General features: G+C 45.4%; 1 protein-coding gene across 1 annotated transcript in view; it reads left to right on the top strand.

Moving 5' to 3' along the window:
• Positions 1–20196, top strand: part of CCDC60 (coiled-coil domain containing 60) — a 154498-nt gene that overhangs the window by 56446 nt on the left and 77856 nt on the right. Inside the window, exon 2 of the mRNA XM_028480553.2 lies at positions 15269–15348. Within this exon, the coding sequence (XP_028336354.2) occupies positions 15269–15348 (80 nt within the window). The remainder of the gene's footprint in view (positions 1–15268; positions 15349–20196) is intronic.

Below are 20196 nucleotides of genomic sequence, written 5' to 3'. Positions count from 1 at the left end.
CCTGTGCTCCGCAACGGGAGAGGCCACAACGGTGAGAGGCCCGCGTACCGCAAAAAAAAAAAAAAAAAGTCCCAGATTGTTCTTCTATTTACCTATTTTGCAAACAACTCAGTAGTTTGTTTACTTAATGATCATCATTGGGTCTGTTTCCTCGACTATGTGACCTTGATCTGTCACTCTCTCTCTCTCCATGCCTTGGGTTTTGTTTTGCTTTTTTTTAACCTATAAAATAGGCATTTATTTCTTATGGCTTTTACCCAAAGGTAACAAGTGCCAGAGCTGGGATTTGAACCCAAGTCTCTCTGATTCTAAAGTCTGTGCTTTTCAGTACTACAGTCTGCTGTCTCCTGTGGTAGCTCAGTTATATTATCTTGTTTGCAATCCAGTCATTCCCCAGGCCAATTCACATCCTGAAATGGGCCCATGCTTTTTCTTTGCCAGTGGGTGAGACTGATATACATGGTAAAAGCAGTGACTAGACCCTAAAGAGAAATTAAATGAGTTTATATAATGCAAATCATCGATTGTTTCCTATGGAGAGTTTATTCCTCTACGGCTATGTATTAGTTATCTATGCTGTGTAACAAGTGACCCTAAAACAAACATTATCTCACAGTTTCTGCAGCTTACCTGGAGGCCTCTGGCCCTGGAGGCCACGGTCAAGATGCCACGTTGGCCTGGAGTCATCTCAAAGCTCAGCTTGGGGAGGACTCACTTACAAGCTCACCCCCGAGGCTGTTGGCAGGTGTCAGGTGCCCGCTGGCTGAGGACTAGACGTGTCAGTTCCCTGCTGAGTGGGCCTCTCCCACAGAGCAGCTCACAATCTGGAAGCTGACTTTTCCCAGAGCAGGAGAGAATGCCCGAGACAGAAGCCATATTCTGTTCATTAGAAGTGAGTCACCGGGTCCAGCGTACCCTCTAGCAGAAGGGATTGGACAAGGGTGGAAATGCAAGGAGGCTCACTGGAAGCTGCCCACCACACATACTGGTGAAGGGAAAAGGCAGAGCCTAGACCGTGTTCATCAACAAGCCGGGTGCCCTGGGATCTCCAGGAGAAATAAAACTTTTCTTCTCTGATGGGGCTTCTCAGTCTCAGCACTCTTGACGATTTGGATCAGCTACAGCTTTATGGGAGAAGGTCGTCCTGTACGGTGTAGGATTTAGCAGCCTCCTTGGAATCTAACACCAGATGGCCCCCCCCCCCCAAGTCATGACAACCAGAAGGCGCTTCAGTGACGCTTTGGGAAAATTTCTGGGTCTCTCCTGAAGGCCCACCTTCAGTGGAAATGAAGGGGAGGCATTGCACCTGCGGGCCATCAGTAAGCCCTGAACGAATGAATGAGAGTCGTTATTATCACCAAGATGTGCTCCAGCTCTCACGCCAACAAATAACTAGGAAAGGAGAAAAGATATGATTTGAGATTTTGTAAGCATAGAAGGCTGGGAGTTGACCCAATATCCATTTTCTTAGAAAGGCGGGGCGGCGGGGGCGGGAGGGGAAGCGGGCATCCTCTCTGCCTTTAGGTTCTTTGCACAGGGGAGCCAGGTGATGGACTCAATTCTCCAGCCCTAATGTGTGTGATTCCCAGCTTTCCAACCTTCTCAAACATGGCTGGAGAGAGAATGACAAGAATTAGAAGACCCAGGCACTGTGGCACCATGATCACATTGATGACACGCGGTTTGGAGCTGCTGCTCTTGTTTCTTTCAAGGTGGGATTTTTTGTTTTGTTTCCGAAAATAATCTATGGCCACAGCTTAAGCCATGAAGAAGTGCAGGCTTCATTCTTCTAAACCAGGGCTCAGCAAACTTTTATTGAGCCAGGTAGTAAATATTTTAGGCTTTGCAAGCCATACAGTCTCTGTTGGCACTAGTCAGCTCTGCCCTTGGGGCTCAAAAGCAGCCGCAGACCATCTGTAAACAACTGGGTAATGGTTGTGTGCCAGTAAAACTTTATTTACGCAAACAGGCAGGCTTCTCTGTATCTTCTTCTTGGTACTCTTGCCTCTTTGCCCGTTCTCCTTTTGTGTCAGTCCTTAACTCTATAATCTTATTCTCCTCTCTCTTCCCCTCTCCTCACTCCCACTCTCTCCCCATCATCCATCCCTTTTGTGACCTCTTTTCCTCCTCCCTCTGTCCCTTCCCTTTGTTTCTCTCTCTCTCTCTCTCTCTCAATTTCTCTCTCTTCCCCCAGCCTTCCTCTCTGACACTTAATTCAACACCTCCGACCTTAATCTCCAATTCCATCCCCTTCTCCAAGCTCCAGTCCACGTAGCAGACAACTGCCTCTCAGCCCCACGCGGGCTGCCGGACCCACAGCTCCAAAGACCCAAGAGCTGGGCGTCATCTTCGCTTATAGCCTTGTTCTGCACTCACAGCCCTCTGAAACCCTCCCCGATATATTTGTCCTTTGGCGGGAGATCAGGGTGCAAACAGTACTGCCATTTGTGTGAAAAGGGAATGCTTGTGGTGGAAAAAGAAGTGTGTGTGTGTGTGTGTGTGTGTGTGTGTGTGTGTGTGTTTATTGAAACATATAATATCTCTCTGGAAGGATACACAAGAACTTGGTAACACTTTGTCACCTCCAGGGAGGGACATGAATGGCTTGAGGACAAGGTGGAAATAATACTTTTTAACTATACACGCTCTTGTATGTTTTAAAACCATTTGAAAATATTTCCTATTCCACCCCCCCACACACAAAAGAACCGCTAAAAAAATGAAATGAAATGAAGTAAAACTCAATGCTTCATTTTCAGTTGATGGTGAAGACCCTCATCTCTAAAGAGCTTATTTTGCTGAAGTGGCTTCTCATGGTTTCTCAGCAGCATTAAAGCTTTAGGCATCTTTCCTCCTGCTTGGGGATGTCAGGAGAAACATCATCGCCGTCACACTCTACATTTCAATTCCTCATGGTAACTTCCGTTTGAAAAACTGTTCCCGTCGCTTTCTGTGTTCAGCTCAGTCTGAAACTGGAGCAGTAACCCTCGAATTGCCTGTTTGATATGTGTCTCCCCCGCTAGACCACGAGCTCCTTGAGGGCAGGGATGGTGTCTTGTTCGGCCTCATATCCCCAGCCAGTATCTAACTCCCAGTAGGTATTTAAGAAATATCTGGACTACTCTTGCCCCTCACCCAGCCTTGTAATGTGGCTCATGTAACTTGGTATCAAATAGCACCCTGCGGACAGGATCATAGAATTCATACCGCAGCAGCCCTGAAGTCACATGAAGCCTCATCCCCGTGGGAGTTCAGGCCCCAGCCAGCTCTTCTGCATCTGGGCTCTTCTCTCTTTCACCACTGGCTTAAACTCAGCTCAGCTTCTGCTTCTTATATGGAAAATGAGGTTAGCAGTTATTAAGCAATGGGGGGCTGGGTTTCCTTGGACCTTCAGGGGGTTCGCTCGGATTTTGCTAAGATGTTAGCTTGGTCTTCCAGGGAAAGAGAAAAGAGCTGAAGCTACGTGGGGACTTAACCCCTCACCCCAACCCACAGACTCTCTCCGCCCGGATAGTGACAATATGAAAGGAGATTTTCTTGGGTCACCACTTGTTTCTTTTCTCCAGGATGAATTGCCAAATATTGAATAATTTGTCTCATTTTCAAGAAAGGGAGTAAGCTGTGGTGTGATCAGCGATAAAGAGAGCCCTGTGATCAACTAGATTGGCCTATTCTTCCTCCTGTAGCCGAAATCCAGCCTCTGTACCCCAGCACCGAATTGAATCTCAGAGGCAGAGTTTGGGGTGAAGTAGAAAAGAATAGCTTTATTGCTTTGCCAGGCAAAGGGGGCCACCGGAGGCTAACGCCCTCAAGACTGTGTGTGTGATGGGGTAACTAGGAGTCTGCATCGCCAGCCTTCTGATTCCAACTGGGCTGCCTGCCTCTGGGCGGCAAGCAGTTAACGTCTTGCACCCGGTGGGGCTTTCAGTACCTGTAAAACAGCTCAAAGATATTGTTATGTGTGTCCCTTGAGGGGGAGCCATGACCCCCTTGGGGCGGCCAGGGCTGTCCTATTGTCTCTTGACTGTTCCTTCCTCCCTTCCCTGATTAGCAGCTATTTGACCCTGCCGTTGGAATTCAAAGGAGGGTCATGGAGGCTGAATGAAGCCTATTTCCTGTAATCAAGAAACGGGAGACAGAAAGACTCTTATGCCCAGGAACCCCACAGGGTCCTGCTAGGTTTCACTCCTGCTAGCTGGGTGACCTCTCATACACGTTATTTAACTAATCAGGGTTTCAGGTTTCTCAGCCATAAAATGGGGATAATAATAGTGACAACACTTAACTTTTGGAGTGGTTGCGACGATTCAGTGAGAAATGGCATGTAAAGTGCCCGGTATGGGAATGGCAGTCGTGTGTCATGATGCTACTTTTCCTTCCTGGGACCATGGCTGACATTGCTACCACAGAACCCTTTTCTGATGAGATTGAACTGCAGGGAGCTACGGGCGGCCACTGCTCCTCACGGGCAGATTGAAACTGACGCTCAAGTTGGAACCAATTTGCTCTCTCTAGCCTAGCACATTTCCAGACATTAGGGAGGTTCTGAAAATTTAGGCACTGTTATCATTATTAAATAGAAGCACCTTTGGCAAGGTGCTTGTTACATTCTGGGAACCTTTTCCTGAAGCTCCTACAGGCCGTCATACGGATTCCCATTGGCTATTAATGCCCAACAGCTGGACTGCTGGCCCCTCGTATTTAGTCTTTCAAAAGAGCTTATGAGATTAATGTATTCGATTTTAAAAAAAATTTTTTTTTAAGCTAGGTGGATAGCACATTTGCTGCTGGCAGGCCAGCTCAATCCCAGGGCTGATGGGGCCTCATTGATGGTGGCAGCCAATTTCCATTTCAATCGAGCAAGAGGAGGGAGGCAGACGAAAGGCAGAGATTGAGAGGAACCGGGACTCGATTGCGAGCTGTGGCATCTGGCGCCACCTACTGTTACGTCACTGCATCGCCTACCACCGATGACTATCTTGAAGCTGTTGGCCTTAATCTGCCCTTAATGAGTTTATCTGGGAACATTTTCATAATCTCACTCAAGTCTTCATTTTTCATTTTTAACTTATGATTTAATTTTGTAAAAATGCCAGATCCTCATGACGTAGTGACAACGATCGTAACATTTCCTTGGCACATTTGGTTTCAAAGACCCACGCACCCAGGGTGCCTCTTAGTCTTCTGGATGAGGCCCCGGCAGGTGCCAGGTGGGAGCCCTGACATATGGAGGAATTGGCTCGCCTGGGGTCACACGGCTGGTGGGGCCAGGTCTCGAGGCTCTGGATTCACATCCTGTTCTTCGTCTGCCTCTGTCGCTCCTCCACCACTGGCTGCCCCCGGCCCACCTTGGCGCCCGGCTCGGTACCTTGCCAGGTCCCTCAGAGCACAATTCCCATTCCCAAAGTGTGAGTGCGTGACGTGGATTTTACTGGACGGTTCACGGAAGAGCAGGAGGGGAAGGTTACGTTGCATCCCATGGAAGAAAAACCAACGACACGGTCCTTTAAACCGGTGCTTTTTTCCTGAATGTCAGTTGCCTCCTCCCCACCGCACCCCAAGGCTCCCTCCTCACGCTCTGCAATATATCACTCTGCCTTTATTAACCGGAACGTTCATCCTCTGTGTGTGCTTCTCCAGTATCCATCTTCACACTTGTCTTCCTTCTCAAGGAGACTGGATGTATTAGGCAGAGCTCTTCAGAGAAACAGAACTAATGGCATGTGTTTAGGTATAGATACAGATACAGAGATCTGTTATAAGGAATTAGTTCATGTGCTTACGGAGGCTGACAAGTCCCAAGATCTGCAGCTGGCAAACTGGAGACCCAGGAGAGCTGGTGGTATAGTTCCAAAGACCTAAGAACCAGGAGAGCTGATGGAGTAAGTTCTAGTCCAGAAGCCTCCAAGCTCAAGACACAGGAAGAGCCGATGTTTCAGACTGAGTCTGAAGGCTGAAAAAAACCTGACGTCCCAGCTGGAAGGCAGTCACGCTAAAGAAGCCCCCTCTCGCTGGGGGCGGTCAGCCTTTTATTCTATGTAGGCCTTCAGCTGATTGGATGAGGCCCACCCTCATGAGAGAGGGCAATCTGCTCTACTCAGTCTATCAGGTTAAATGTTCAACTCATCCAAAAGCATCCTCACAGAAACACCCAGGATAATGTTTGGCCAAACATCTGAGCAGTCCATGGCCCAGTCTAGTTGACAAACAAAATTAACAATCACACCAGCCTTCTTTTCTAGTCTTGGCTCTGCCAGCTGACCAGCTATGTGACCTTGAATGATTTCCTCTTTGCCTCCATTTCTCTTTCTGTAAAATGGGTGGTGCTTTCAGGATCCACTGCAGCTTTCGTGCCAAGGCCAGGATCAACCCAGCAGCCCCCAGTCAATGAGCCGTTTCTGACCTACGCTTGGCGTCCCATCATGGGTCAGCTTTGCTCAGGAGCTGCATTGGCCCCGCTGCATTGGCCGAGACGTCCTCAGATCCCCGTTGTGGCCTGAGGCTCTCTCTGCCCGATCCTCCTCTCTCCTTCTTTTCTCTTTCTCACCCTCAGTAAGCCTCTTGTCCTCCTGTCTCAGCGCTTGCTTCCCAGAGGCCCCAGATGATGTGTATGTTGACGGTTTTTAAGAGTTCAGGTCATTTATTTTGCAGAATGACTGTACAGCATGGTGACTGTAGTTCATAGTACTGTATTACATATTTGAAAGTTGTGACGAGAGTCCACCTTACGAGTTCTTATCACAAGAAAAATTTCCTGTAACTGTGTAAGGTGACGGTGTCAGCTAGATTTATTGCGGTGAACATTTTCCAGCGTACTCTGCGAATATCAGATCATTATGTTGTACATCTGAAACTTAGTATGTCAATTATATCTCAAAAATAAGAAATACTCCCTAAAGGATGCACCTTGCCTTTATTGAAGAGAGTCTTTAAAGAATTCAATAGCTCACTTCATATTTTAGTTGGAAGGTCTGCGTGTGGATGAGGTCACTGGTTCAGGGTTATCCCTACATAGGTAGGTACCTGCCTTATACCCTACGACAAAAACGTTCACTCTCCCCAAAGGAAAGTGTCTATCACCATCATAAAACCACCAAAGCTTAAATGTCAGTACGCAAGCTAAGGTCTCTGGACTCATGTGTACGTCTTCCCATGGACCCTACCCACTCTCTGCCTCTCCATTCTTTACAGCTTGTCCATAATGAGTCTAAAATTTGCCAATCATCTTGGCTGTTCCTCAGTGTTCTATTTTCCCATGGCCTCCCTTCCCCCGCCTCACCACTTGACAGAGCATCGCCACCTGTTCCCCTGACATCTGTATCAGCCCAAGTACGTTTAGCAGGAATTCATTTCCATCTTAATCTGATTCGAGGAAGTAGATCACATTTTAAGAAGTAACAAAGATGGATTTGGAACATTCTTTCATAAAAGACAAGAGGACGGCAGACATTTCAGAGATTGCCTCTCTGGTCTTGACCTTCAACAAAATCATTCTGATTTTCTGCCATATAAAATTTTTTATGAAAAAAATCTAACAAAACTCAGTGGGCAAGCTTTGGAGGTAGTATGTGTAAATTAATAGCTAGCAACTGCTATCCCTCGTTTAGCCCCCGCTAAGCAAAATTGGGGGCAAAATGAAGTAGTGGTTGAGAACACATGCTTTTCAACAACAACAGCAGCAGCGAAACCTGATTAAAAACTGGGCAGAGGATCCGAATAGACATTTTTCTAAAGAAGACACACCCTGATGGCCAACAGGTACCTGAAAAGATGTTCAGCATCTCTAATCATCAGCGAAATGCAAATCAAAGCCACAGTGAGCTATCACCTCACACCTGTTAGAATGGTTATCATCAAAAAGACAAGAATCGGAGAATGTGGAGAAAAGGGAAAACTTGTGCACTGTTGATGGGACTGTAAATTGGTGCAGGAACTCTGGAAAACAGTATGGAGATTCCTCAAAAAGTTAAGAGTATGAGACCCCGATGTTCCACTTCAATAGCCAAGATATGGAAACAGTCTAAGTGGCCATTGATGGATGCATGAATGAAGATGTCGTGTATATGTCTAATGGGATACTGCTCAGCCATAAAGAGAATGAAATCCAGCCATTTGCCACAAGGTGGATGGGCCTTAAAGGTACTATGCTAAGTGAAATAAGTCAGAGAAAGACCAATACCGTATGATTTCACTCAAATGTGGAATCCAAAAAAACAAAGCAAACAAAAACAAACACATAAAGAGAACAGATTAGTGGTTACCAGAGGGGCAGGTGCTTGGGGAGGTGGGTAACACAGGTGAAGGGGGTCAACTGTATGGTGATGGATGGCAGTTAGACTTGCAGTGGTGGTCACTTTGTAAGGTGTACAGATGTTGAGTTATAATGCACCTGTACACCTGAAACTTGCAAAAGAGAGAGAGACAAAAAAAAACAAAACAACAACCCAAAACAAGACATATGTTTTGATGTTACTTGAGCTGATCTCAGTTCCAGACTTTGCCACTTAACAGCGTGTTGTTTTCTCCTTTCAAAGCCTCCGTTTGCTCCTCTGTGGGAAGAATAATAGTGAGGCGAGGACTAAGTGGAACCATGTGTTTCAAATGAGAGCACACTTGGGACCGTGTATGGCGCATAGGCGAACGACAGTGTTATCGAAGACAGCATTAGGTCCTCTTCGCAGGCCCAGAGTTTCCCGACACCGAAGTGACAGAATTAGGACTCTACCCTGGGCCTTTCAGACAACAAAACTCTTTACATTCATTCCTGTCACCTCCCACTTCTCAGCTGTCAGGTTAAACCACATCACTTCCAAATGCTACTATTTAAACAGCCCCAGTACATGGATATTAAATGTGAGTGTACCTGCCCAAGAACCTTCCCCAGCTAAGGCTCCACTGTGAGTCTGTGCTCTCACCTCCCCCTCCAACATTTGTCACCTTTTAACCTGACACGTTACCGGATGTCATGCGGCATCTCTCTCAGCCCTGCTCTCAAAGACCCATTTACAGATTAGAGAAAGGACACGTGATGTATATAGAAAGGGACAGGGCAGAGAGTCGACCTGGTTTTCCAGGAAACAAAGAATGGAGGCCTCACCCACACTCTGCAAAGCCATGGAAGAACCGAAGGCTCTTAAGACCAATGGCGCACCCGAGCAAGCAAAGACAGAATTAAAGTCAAGTCTCCCAGGATTGCTTGTATGAAATCCGGCCGGGAGTAGTCACAGAAAGTGAAGCAAAGGACATCCAAAGAGACGGTGATGGGATTATACTTGGCTTTTATTTTCTCCTAATTTTAAAATCTTTTCCTGATATCCATTAATTAGTTTCATAACCAGATGATAATCTTCAAAGTAGAGTTGTATTGCAAATGTGTTACTTGGGTACGGAGTCACCTTAATCAGTGTCAGTAGGGAGGAAAGGTTTACCATTAGTTTGTTTATCAACAATAAGGGTCTTAAAAGTGTGAGACTGAGAACACACGAGTTTTGATGCAAGAGGAATGTCTGGTCTCTGAAGATCTGGAATATACACTACTTCCTGGGGAAAGATACTGGGAAAAGTAGGAGGGTTCTGCATTTCCTAGAAACATGGATTTTGATAATGATTTTGAGAGAGAGAGAATGATCCTAATTCTGGATTTGCATCTAAGCCATGGAAATTCTGCGAGGGTCAGGTTTAGGATCAAAAGGTAAGGGATTACAAAGTTATCGTCTGCAAAGAGGTCCTTGATTAAAGGGAGAACCAGCTTTATAGTCTAAAAGTAGCTGGTCAGCACTTGGAGCCAAGGCATTTGCATAAGCTATAACATAACCCTTTGTTTTGGGCCCTCATTTCCATTTCCCGCTCCCCAGAGGGAGCAGATCCTTGCAAACTATGTTTCCCAGGCACCCTTGCCAGCTGGCTTCCCGGTAGGTTCAGCCAATAGGAGGTGGAGCAGGAAATTGGGGGTGGGGGGGGGAGAGGGAGAAGGAGAGACTGTACCCCACCTGATAGAGTGTGTTAAAATATACTTTTTAAAAAAATTTTTTATTGGAGTATAGTTGATTTACAATGCTGTGTTAGTTTCAGGTGTACAGCAAAGTGAATCAGTTATATAAATATATCCATTCTTTTTCAGATTCTTTTCCCATATAGGCCATTACAGAGTATTGAGTAGAGTTCCCTGTGCTGTACAGTAGGTCCTTATTATTTATCTGTTTTATATATAGTAGTGTGTATATGTCAATCCCAATTTCCCAATTTATCCCTCCCCCTGCTTACCCGCGGTAACTGTAAGCTTGATTTCTACATCTGTAACTCTACTTCTGTTTTGTAGATAAGTTCCTTTGTGCCCCAAATATTACATCATTCCAGACCAACATTAAAAACTTATATTTTGCTTATGTTGATAGAGTCAGTCAGAATTGCTTTACAAATATGAAAATCACTATTATTATTAGACAATTAATATAAGTAAATTATTTTAAAATCAGGAAAAAAATAACCAAAATAAGAAATTATTATTTACCTACAATTCAAACCTGAGTTAACATCCCTGTTAATAATTTGTTATATTTACTTCCTGCTCGTTATATTATTACATACATACCTTGCCATATGTCACTATTTTAAAACATAATTTGTATCAGTTTATATACATTTTTTAGGAATGTCTATAAATTTTTATGAATATATATCTTAAAATTCTCTATGATCTAAGTTCTTTATATTTGTGACATGCATTTTCCCTTGAAATTATACTCCTTTCCAAATCAGTGAGTATACATCTACAGCGACATTAAGTAGTAGCACCACATTCAAATCATCATATACCATTGTCTGGATAGACCACAATTTATTGCCCCAATGCCTGTTGCTGGACATTTAGATGTTTTTCACTCTTACTCACACTGCTGTGGTAGATATCCTCGTGGATAAATCTTTTCATCCTTGCTGCATAATTTCCTTGGATAGAAGCAGATTTGCTAGAGCAAAAGAATAAGTAATTTTAAGGCTTGTCATACACATGGTGAAACTTTCCTCCAGAAAGGTTGTAGAGATAGTGATTCTTGGATGCTTCGTAAACTTTTCATCGTGCGCATATCAAAGTGTGTTCATAAATATCCTGACAACCAGCGCTCCCTCATTCAGTGCCGGTTATTACCAGTGGCTTATTTCAGTTGTCATTAAACAATGGTCACCATGAAAATGGTTTCCTGAGAATCCATTGAAATGCTGCCATAATTTCAGGGCTTGTGGAGTAGATCTTCTCCTGCTAAAGTCCTATGTCAAGTTGAGGACACAATTTGTCTTTGCTGCTCTAAGTTGTTCGGCACCAGTCCCAGTCCATACAAACTCACTCTTTTACGATAGTGTGACTCCCTGGTGCGTGGGCAACTATCATTAGGTGTGATTTCAGGGAAAGTGCTTGGAATTTAGACAGTATCATAGTTGCGTCGTGAAGGGGGTGAAACCTGAGACATTTGGGAGAGTGATGGGTACACAACTGACATCAGCAGCATTTCAGTCATGGATTTTCAAATTATAGCAGTATAATTCCTTTCAAATTATAGCAAGGAAATTTGAGTGTGTTTATTTTGTCTTTGTTCGTTAAGTGTTTTAATCACAACATCTCTGAAGAAAGTTGCTTTGTTTCTGAAAGAAGGAATTAATTGGCTGCTCAAAAAAAAAAAAAATGAGGCATTAGAAAGAGACAACCTTGATTTCAAATGTTTGATCTCAACATGGCCAATCTCATCGCTTTCACTGCACAATGCACCGGCATAGGGGTCATCTGATCTTAATTAATCCCCAGGAGGGGAAAGAGAACTAGTTGTAATAATTCTTGATCTGTTGCTGCCTTGACACACTCCAGGGAGGAAGCTGTTTCAGAGAGAAATCTTGTGGTTGTAAGGAAAAGGAAAGCCAATTCAAACTGACTGAAATAATAAAGGAAATGTTCGTGAAAAGCCCAGGTTCTACTGAAACTTGTTCAGTTCAACAAGGTACCACGGGACGAGTTTTTCTTTGACTGTCCTCTCTGCCTTCCCCCATATCTTCTTCAGCTGGAGGGTGGTTCCCTCTTAGGCACGAAATGGCTGCCAGCAACCCTCACAGGTGTCTGCTTCTCTGTTCATAGTCTATGAGGAAAGAGAACTTCTTTGCCTGTGGTTCCTTAGATCTAGGAATCGTGCTTTTTAGAAGCCCCTGGCAAAAGTCTGCTTGTATCTCATTAGCCCAGATGGTGTCACATGACCATCCCTCAACCAGCCACTGTGATGAGAGGTGGGCTCTGCTGTTTGGCTTCAGCCATTCAGGACCACCCTGTTGCTGGTACCATAAGTATTTTCTGAGGGGCAGGAAGTCTAACCAGGGAACCAACCAGTATCAAGAGGGAGGGAGAAGGGATACTGGGAGCGTGAGAAAAGCCAGTGTCCATTATGCAGAAGTTTTAGAAAGTACTCGCAGAGATCCTCATGTGCTTCCTTGGAGGACTGTCTCTCCACCCACTTCCCCATCCCTCAAGATGAAAACTGATCGATTTGCCATCAATTTTCAGCCAAGGGGTTGAAACACCCTGGTGTATTGGGATAAGCTTGATAATATTACCTACAAGTTGTTCCTAGTGATAGCTAAAGAGATAAAGTTTATAAATGATTTTATTGTTTCATGTCTAGCTGAGCTTATTCAAGGCTATCCCAGGTGCTTTCCTGGTATCCCGTATGCTTTATTTAGTGAACAAGACGGGGTACTCTGGGGTCTTGCCGTAGATTCTCCACCTCTAACCCGAGCTGCTTGGTACAGGACACGTACTGGGTGACCCAGGAGAAAAGTGGCTGAGAATCAGGCAGGCTAGTAAGAGTCCCTTCCCTGAACTCCAGACCCCACTCTCTAGCCTCACCACCCCGCTACAGACATCATTCAATTTTTAAAAAAAATTTTATGGGAGTATGGTTGATTTACCATGTTGTGTTAGCTTCTGCTTTACAGCAAAGTGAATCAGTTATACATACACATATATCCACTCTCTTTTAGATTCTTTTCCGATACAGGCCATTACAGAGTACTGAGTAGAGTTCCCTGTGCTCTACAGTAGGCTCTTATTGGTTATCTATTTTATATATAGTAGTGTGTATATGTCAGTCCCAAACTCCCAGTTTATTCCTTCTCCCACCCCCGCTTTCCCCCGGTAACCATCAGTTTGTGTTCTACATCTGTGGCTCTATTTCTGTTTTGTAAATAAGTTCCTTTGTACCATTCTTCTTAGATTCCACATAGAAGCGATAGCATACGATAATTGTCTTTCTCTGTCTGACTTACTACACTCAGTACGACAATCTCCAGATCCATCCAGACGTCATTCAACTTTGACGCAGCTGCATCCCCTGCCTTCCACGTTGCACTCGAAAGGCCCAGAGCTGCAGCAGCCCCACAGCCCAATTTCATTTTCAGAGAAAGTGGGTGATGATGGCTGCTGAGAAAACACCACACCTCCTCCCACACGTCCGTATTGCTATGATTTCTGTTAGTGAGTAGCTGACCTGTCCTCACTGTGCCTTCAGAAAACACTCTCAGTACAGTACCACTGATCAGCCATGGTCAAATTTCATTTGCCACTTATTTTTTAAAAATCTTTTCTTTTTGTTTATTACATAACTGATTCATATTTACTTCAGAGCAATGGGAAAGTCACGTAAGCTAAGAAAAAGTAATAAAATCTGCTATAATCCCACCCCTGTAGAGAATCACTGCATGGCGCGGGGTGGGGGAGCTTATCATATCTTTTTTTTTTTTTTTTTTTTTTTTTTTTTTTTTTTTTTTTTTTGCGGTACGCGGGCCTCTCACTGTTGCGGCCTCTCCCGTTGCGGAGCACAGGCTCCGGACGCGCAGGCTCAGCGGCCACGGCTCACGGGCCCAGCCGCTCCGCGGCACGTGGGATCTTCCCGGACCGGGGCACGAACCCGCGTCCCCTGCATCGGCAGGCGGATTCTCAACCACTGCGCCACCAGGGAAGCCCTTATCATATCTTTTGATATGTATACATGCAAACAGATCATTTTTTCAAAAACAAAGACTCATGCAATACCTATTTGTAACACATCTCCCTCAGAGAACTCCTCCAGCACCTCTAGGCGTAGATCATTATATTGTCGTTACATTTAATTGCTGCATAGTATTCTGTCGTTTAGAGGCACCCTGATTATTGAACCTGTCTTCTCTTGTGAAGTTGTGATTTCCAAGAGTTTGCTCTCACAAGCAGCATCTTAGCAGTTTTGTTGATATGAAGCTCTGTGCCCATGCAGGGATGTTCCCATAGGATGCTTGACAGCAGAAGCATCATTCGACCAAGGGCAAGCCTGCTTTTGCAACATTTAGTATGCCTTGAGGAATTGCCCTTCAGAAAAGTCGTTACAAGGTATTCTCCCACGGTTTCATTTGAAAGCATCCATTTTCCCATAATTTCTTGCCATTTCCTTTAATTAAAAAAAAAACAATATTGCAGGAATTAATTTCAAGACACAATAATCCAGATAATAATCTTGCTATTGTTCACCGAATTGGTAGCTGAGAAAAGTGACTTTTATATTACAATATAGTTAATTTAACTCTCTTCTTTATACTGACCTGATATCCACCTCTGAGTAATAAATTTAAGTCTTGTGAGGTTTCCCTGATGGCTAAGAAAGGCAAATGAATAGAGAAGAGGGAAAGAAGAACCCATGAACAGTTACCTGGATAAGTCACTCATAAAATCCTGCTAGGGGAGCAGTGAGGGCGGGGGGAAAAGTACATTTGCACCTTTATATTGACAGAATTCGAGCTCTCTAAATCAGCTACCTGTGCCACTCTACAACAAAGATTATCAACATTTAATTTTTTGCTTTACTTTGAGTCTAATGCTCATAATAGAAGCTTCCATTTTTCAGATGCTTGCCATGAGTCAGGAATTTAGCGATTAATTTAATCATCACAACAAAGTAGGAATTATTCCCCTGTTCTTCTGCTGAAGAGATTAGGGCCCAGAGATGTTGAGTAATTTGTCCAAGGTCACGCAGGCGGTCACCAGACAGAAAGAGGATCAGAGCTCAGGTTCGTCCGTGTCCAAAGCCCTTGCGGTTTCCAGTGTGCCACAAGGCCTCTCTTTGGGTGGAAAAAGGGACGCTGTGCTGCCTAAGGACCCCTCCAAGCTGATCAGGCACCTCACGTCAATGCACGAGCCTCCTGTGGCCTGGCTCCGCTTGGAACCGTTGTGCTAACACTTCTTTCACTTCTTGGCTTCCCGCAGGCCCCAGACAGACCAATGAGGAGCACCAGGTATATGGAGAAGGATACAATAAACCTCCAGAAAGACCTTACCCGAAGCCGGTGAGTGAGCCCTGCACCGAATGACCCCCAGACAGCCCGACAGGGACAAGCAGGCTATGGGGTGATCCCTGTGAGTCTTTGCCGAGGCTCAGTGCCCCTCAACCCTGAACGTTAAGCGGGAGATTTGCAGGAGAGCAGCCCTGTAAGGACTAGGGATGGGACCCATTTCTTGGTTGGACTCTTCAGGGAGTGCCTGCACCAGACCGACCGACCCGTTCTTGCCCAGGGCAGTCCCATGCCTAGAATGCCCCCTGCTTTCCTTTCTTGGACTGAATCCAGCTCAAGAGAGTTCCCTCATGCTCTAGAAGACTCTTCCCTTTTTACTGCACGCCCACAGTGTGGTAGCCGGGAGTCAGACCGACTTGGTCTCAGATACTGGTCCTGCTACCTGCCAGCTGGTGACGCTGGAAGAGTTACTGAACCTCCCTGAGTCTCTGTTTCCTTAACTGTAAAGTGAATATAGTATGAGGTTGTTAGAAAGACTGGGTGAAATAACGCATAAAAGTGCCATAGCCCTGAAGACAATGCCATTCATATCTTTGTCCACCCCATCACTTCCTTCCTCCGTAGCGTGATAGCGTGAGCAAACTGAGGTCCAGGACCGTATTTTTTTCATCTCTTGGCGTGAGGTGGGATTTCTTTCTCCTCAAGGTGGGGTCATAAATGGGGCTTTTGGCCAAGCAGCTCAAGGCGGAGTCAGAGATGGAGATTCTTTTAACTCAAAACACGTAAGAGACACGCTAAGCGGGGGTGATACAGGCAGCGCGGAGGGTCTGCTTATCTCACGTGTCTCCCGCTCTGAGCCAGACCCCGGTAGGAATCACAGCGAGGTGCTTCCTTCCTCGCCTCCATGGTCTGGAAGCTCTTCCTTCACTGCGCACCTGCGTCTCCTCCCCACGTGGCTTTGACGGAACGGGATGACGGCCCAAGAAGAGGAAGGAAGGTGTGGGCTTTTGAAACGGGGGAGAAGGAAAGGGATGAAGGAGGCATCAGGGGGGGCATCAGGATAGGGCCCCAGAGAACAGTGTTTCCCCACCGACCACAGGAAGGGTGGCTGCATCGGCTCTGAGAGGGTCTCTGGATACCCAGTGTCCAGCAGAAACGTAATGTGAGCTCTTCATGTAATTTAAAATTTTTCAGTAGCTACACTCAAAAAAAAAGTGGGTAAAAAAAAAACAAGTGAAAGTGATTCTAATAATATATTTTATTTAGCCAAATAGATCCGAAGTATTGTCATTTGACATGGAATCAATATAAAAAGGTATTAATGAGATAACTTTGTAGTCTGTTTTGAACATGTGATGAAAAATGATGAATGGTGAAAATCCACAGTGTTTGTTGCACTTAGAACATATATCAGTTTAGACCAACCACATTTCAAGTGCTCAGTAGTTGTTACAGATTGAATTGTGTCCCCCGCAAAACCCGTATGTCAAAGCCCCAACCCTCAACGTGATTGTATTTGCAGAGAGGGCCATTGAAGAGGTAATTAAGGTTAAGTGAGGTCCGAAAGGTGGGACCTAATCCAATAGGATTGGTGTCCTCATAAGAAGGGGAAAGGATGCCAGGAATGTGCACACACAGAGAAAAGGCCTGGTAAGGAAGGACGCAGCTAGAAGATGCCATCTGCAAGCCAAGGAGAGACACCTTGATCTTGGGCTTCTTGCCTCTAGAGCTAGGAGAAAATAAATGTCTGTTGTTTAGACCACCCATTCTGTTATGACAGCCGCATCAGACTAACATAATAGTCAACGTTGGAGTAATCCTGCAGAGAATGTCCCCAGCTCAAGGGGGGATGATGGGGCTCAGTCTCGGAGTTTCAAGCAGAGGAGAGCTCAGAGGTGGCATGTGAACTTGTCCCTGAAAATCAACGGAGGAGCCCCACAGGGACCTCTCTGTTAGTTGTGGACACATTGGCCTCTACAGTGTTTGAACCCAGGTTAGAGGGCTTTTGAGGCTGATGCCTTGGGAACCTGGGAGCCCCAGGGACTGGTGAGAGGTAGTGTCAGGAGGCCAGAGTTACCTGAGTGGGGCAACATCTGGGCAGGCGGCAAAGAACGAGGGTTGCACAGCTGAGGGCACACCTCCCAGCGGGGATTCGTACTCTGCTCCGCAGTCATGCCTGCAGGATATTCCAGGTTTCAGAGGGAATGTTCCAGGCTTCAGAAGAAATGGTACAGCAGGGAAATTGCATCAGAGGTGAGGTTCCATCTCTATGTCATGGGCACCAATCAGAACAGACACTGGCCGCACACAGCCATTATGACCGTGTCAGTTCTTCCCAGCTGAGTGTTCCCAGCCCGGAGGTAGATGATTCTAATCAGCCTTCAATACATACCAGAATCTCTAGAGCCTAGGAAATGAGCGTTTCCATAACAATTTATACTGTAGACTGAGAGCTGATAACTACAAGTACCAACACACGCCTTGATCTATGTAAGTTCCAGATACCAAGACTCAACCCAGTCCAGGGAGGGCAACAAGCAGTGGTGAGCCAGCTTGTAAGCAGAACTGATTGGCTAAATTTCCAGGAAATTTGCAAGCCACTTGTTAAACGCAGCTATTGTTAAAAATTAACTTATGTAAACTTACAGTTAAATACATTATATTAAAACAAAGGTGATAAATACTCGCAACGCATCATTTCTTAATGATTTCATACATTTTACTGCTGGCTATGCAGTTGAGGTTATTTCTGGTTATAGTATCTGTGTGGTGGAAATACTGTATAATGGGGGCTACTGCAAATCTGCTTCCAGCTCCACATTCACTGACATCGTATTGGTAGGTCAAAATCAGCTACAGTGGGAATACTTAGGCACAGAAATCAGCAGAAGGTACAAATCGGGGCTTACTTGTCCCTCCAGAGAGATGGCTGTTAAACATTCACCAGCACTCTGGGGACATGCCCCAAAATGACCAAGGTAGAAATTTCCACTAACCTAGAGGGGTCAGTAGAGGGGTGATGTAGAGGGGTGATGAAAAGGTGATAAAGACCGTGGCTTTGCTGCCATCCTCGAGTTGCCAAGCCGAGTCTGTCCTTTGTGCCAGACACATTTACCATGGCTAGAATTTAACATCCTCATCAGACAGGCTCGGCTTGTCCAAGTGCTGGACGTGAAGGACAACGTGCAAAGGGCCAGACAGAAAAGCCACAAGCAAGAAAGCAAGAAACGACAGTAAAACTTTCCATCTGGCCACACTCCTGGATCCCACTGACATTTAAGGAAGCAGAGATTCTCCTTCAGAAGGAACACCTTGTTTTCCAGGGGGAATCACCCCTCCGAGAGACGCACACCCCTTGGCCCCGTCACCCAGTATTAAATGAGGTGAATTGTTAACAAAGAAGATATTGTCTTTTCCACTTACTGTTTTTAAAATCTGCTTCACCTCCTGTTGGAATCCAGCCCAAAACACCAAAAGGAGGTGTTAGAAGGAGCCAAACACCTTGACTATCTCCTAGATTTTTATTTAATACTTCAGCCCCCTTATAATTCAATTGCACCATCCCTGGTTTCACGGCCAATTTAACATGATGCTAAAAAGAATAAAAATCTAACAGCTTTCCTCCTCGCCTCTTCCACCAGATGTTCGGTGGCCCTAAGCCACCGGTGCCCTAAGTGCACCGAACACTGCACTCGCTTCCCAAATTTCTCGTAGCAGAAGTTGACAGCTGGGGCTTCTGCGTGTGCCCGGTTCTTGGTTGACTCTTGAAACCAGTGACATGTTTTCCTCCGAAGCTGCCGGTACTTTCTTGGCACGTGGTTTTTTTTTTTTTGTTTTTTTTTTTAAGGAAAATAGACATCTCTGCAATGAAAACAACTGAAATGTTGAACCTGAAGCTATGACACACCCGTGGCAAAGTTTAGTTAGGTACTGGCAACTGCAAATAAGCAGTGATGAATTCGCCCCCTCTCCCAGCAGATCCCAGCAGGGTACAGATCAGGCACCTGTTTCCAAGGTCTGAGACTTTGCTTTCCAGCTGCATTTGGTAGACTGCCGAAGCAGGGCAGTGAGAAATGACAAAGGTGGAATTTTGGCAAAGGAAGAAGCTTTCTCTTTTGTGTGAAGTTCGGCGCTTCTTCCTGGTCCCTCCTTAGTTTTTCTGTGCTCATTCATTTTCTTCAACACATATTTATTGACAATCACCAGGCGTACACCCGGCATCATTGTATACATTGGAGACACGGCAGTGCACGAAGTAGGCAAAATTCCTGTCCTCAATGAATAAGAGACAGTGATGTGCATTAGAACGGGGCAAAGACAAACAAGTTAGCAAGTAAAGAAGCAGGACTGGGGCAGGGGACGTTGGCTATACCCTGTGAAGAATATAAAGCAAGGTGGTGTACAGGCACGGCTCGTTTCACCGCGCGTCACAGATACTGCGTTTTTTACAAATTGAAAAGTGTGTGGCAAGCCTGTCGGCACCATTTTCCCAACAGCGTTTGCTCGCCCTGTGTCTCTGTGTCACATTTTGGTAATTCTTGCCATATTTCAGACTTTCCCACTTTTACTCTATGTGGATGGTGATCTGTGATCAGTGATCTTTGATGTGACTCTTGCGAAAGATGAGGACTCTCTGAAGGCTCAGAGGATGGTTAGCCTTCTTTAGCAGTAAAGTATTTTTTAATTAAGATACGTACGTCGTTGTTTTAGGTATAATGCAACTGCCCACTTAAGACACTACAGCATAGCGTAAACATAACTCTATATGCAATGGGAAACCAAACAACCGTGACTCACTTTACTGCGCTATTCACTTTCGCGCAGCGGTCTGGAAGCGGACCTGCAGCAGCGCCGAAGCGTACCTGTATGTAGCAGTGGCAGTGACGGGGAGTGAGTGCTGCC

Source organism: Physeter macrocephalus, chromosome 19 (assembly GCF_002837175.3).
Source record: "Physeter macrocephalus isolate SW-GA chromosome 19, ASM283717v5, whole genome shotgun sequence".
NCBI classification, from domain to species: Eukaryota; Metazoa; Chordata; class Mammalia; order Artiodactyla; family Physeteridae; genus Physeter; species Physeter macrocephalus.
This window is presented reverse-complemented; position numbering and strand designations above follow the sequence as displayed.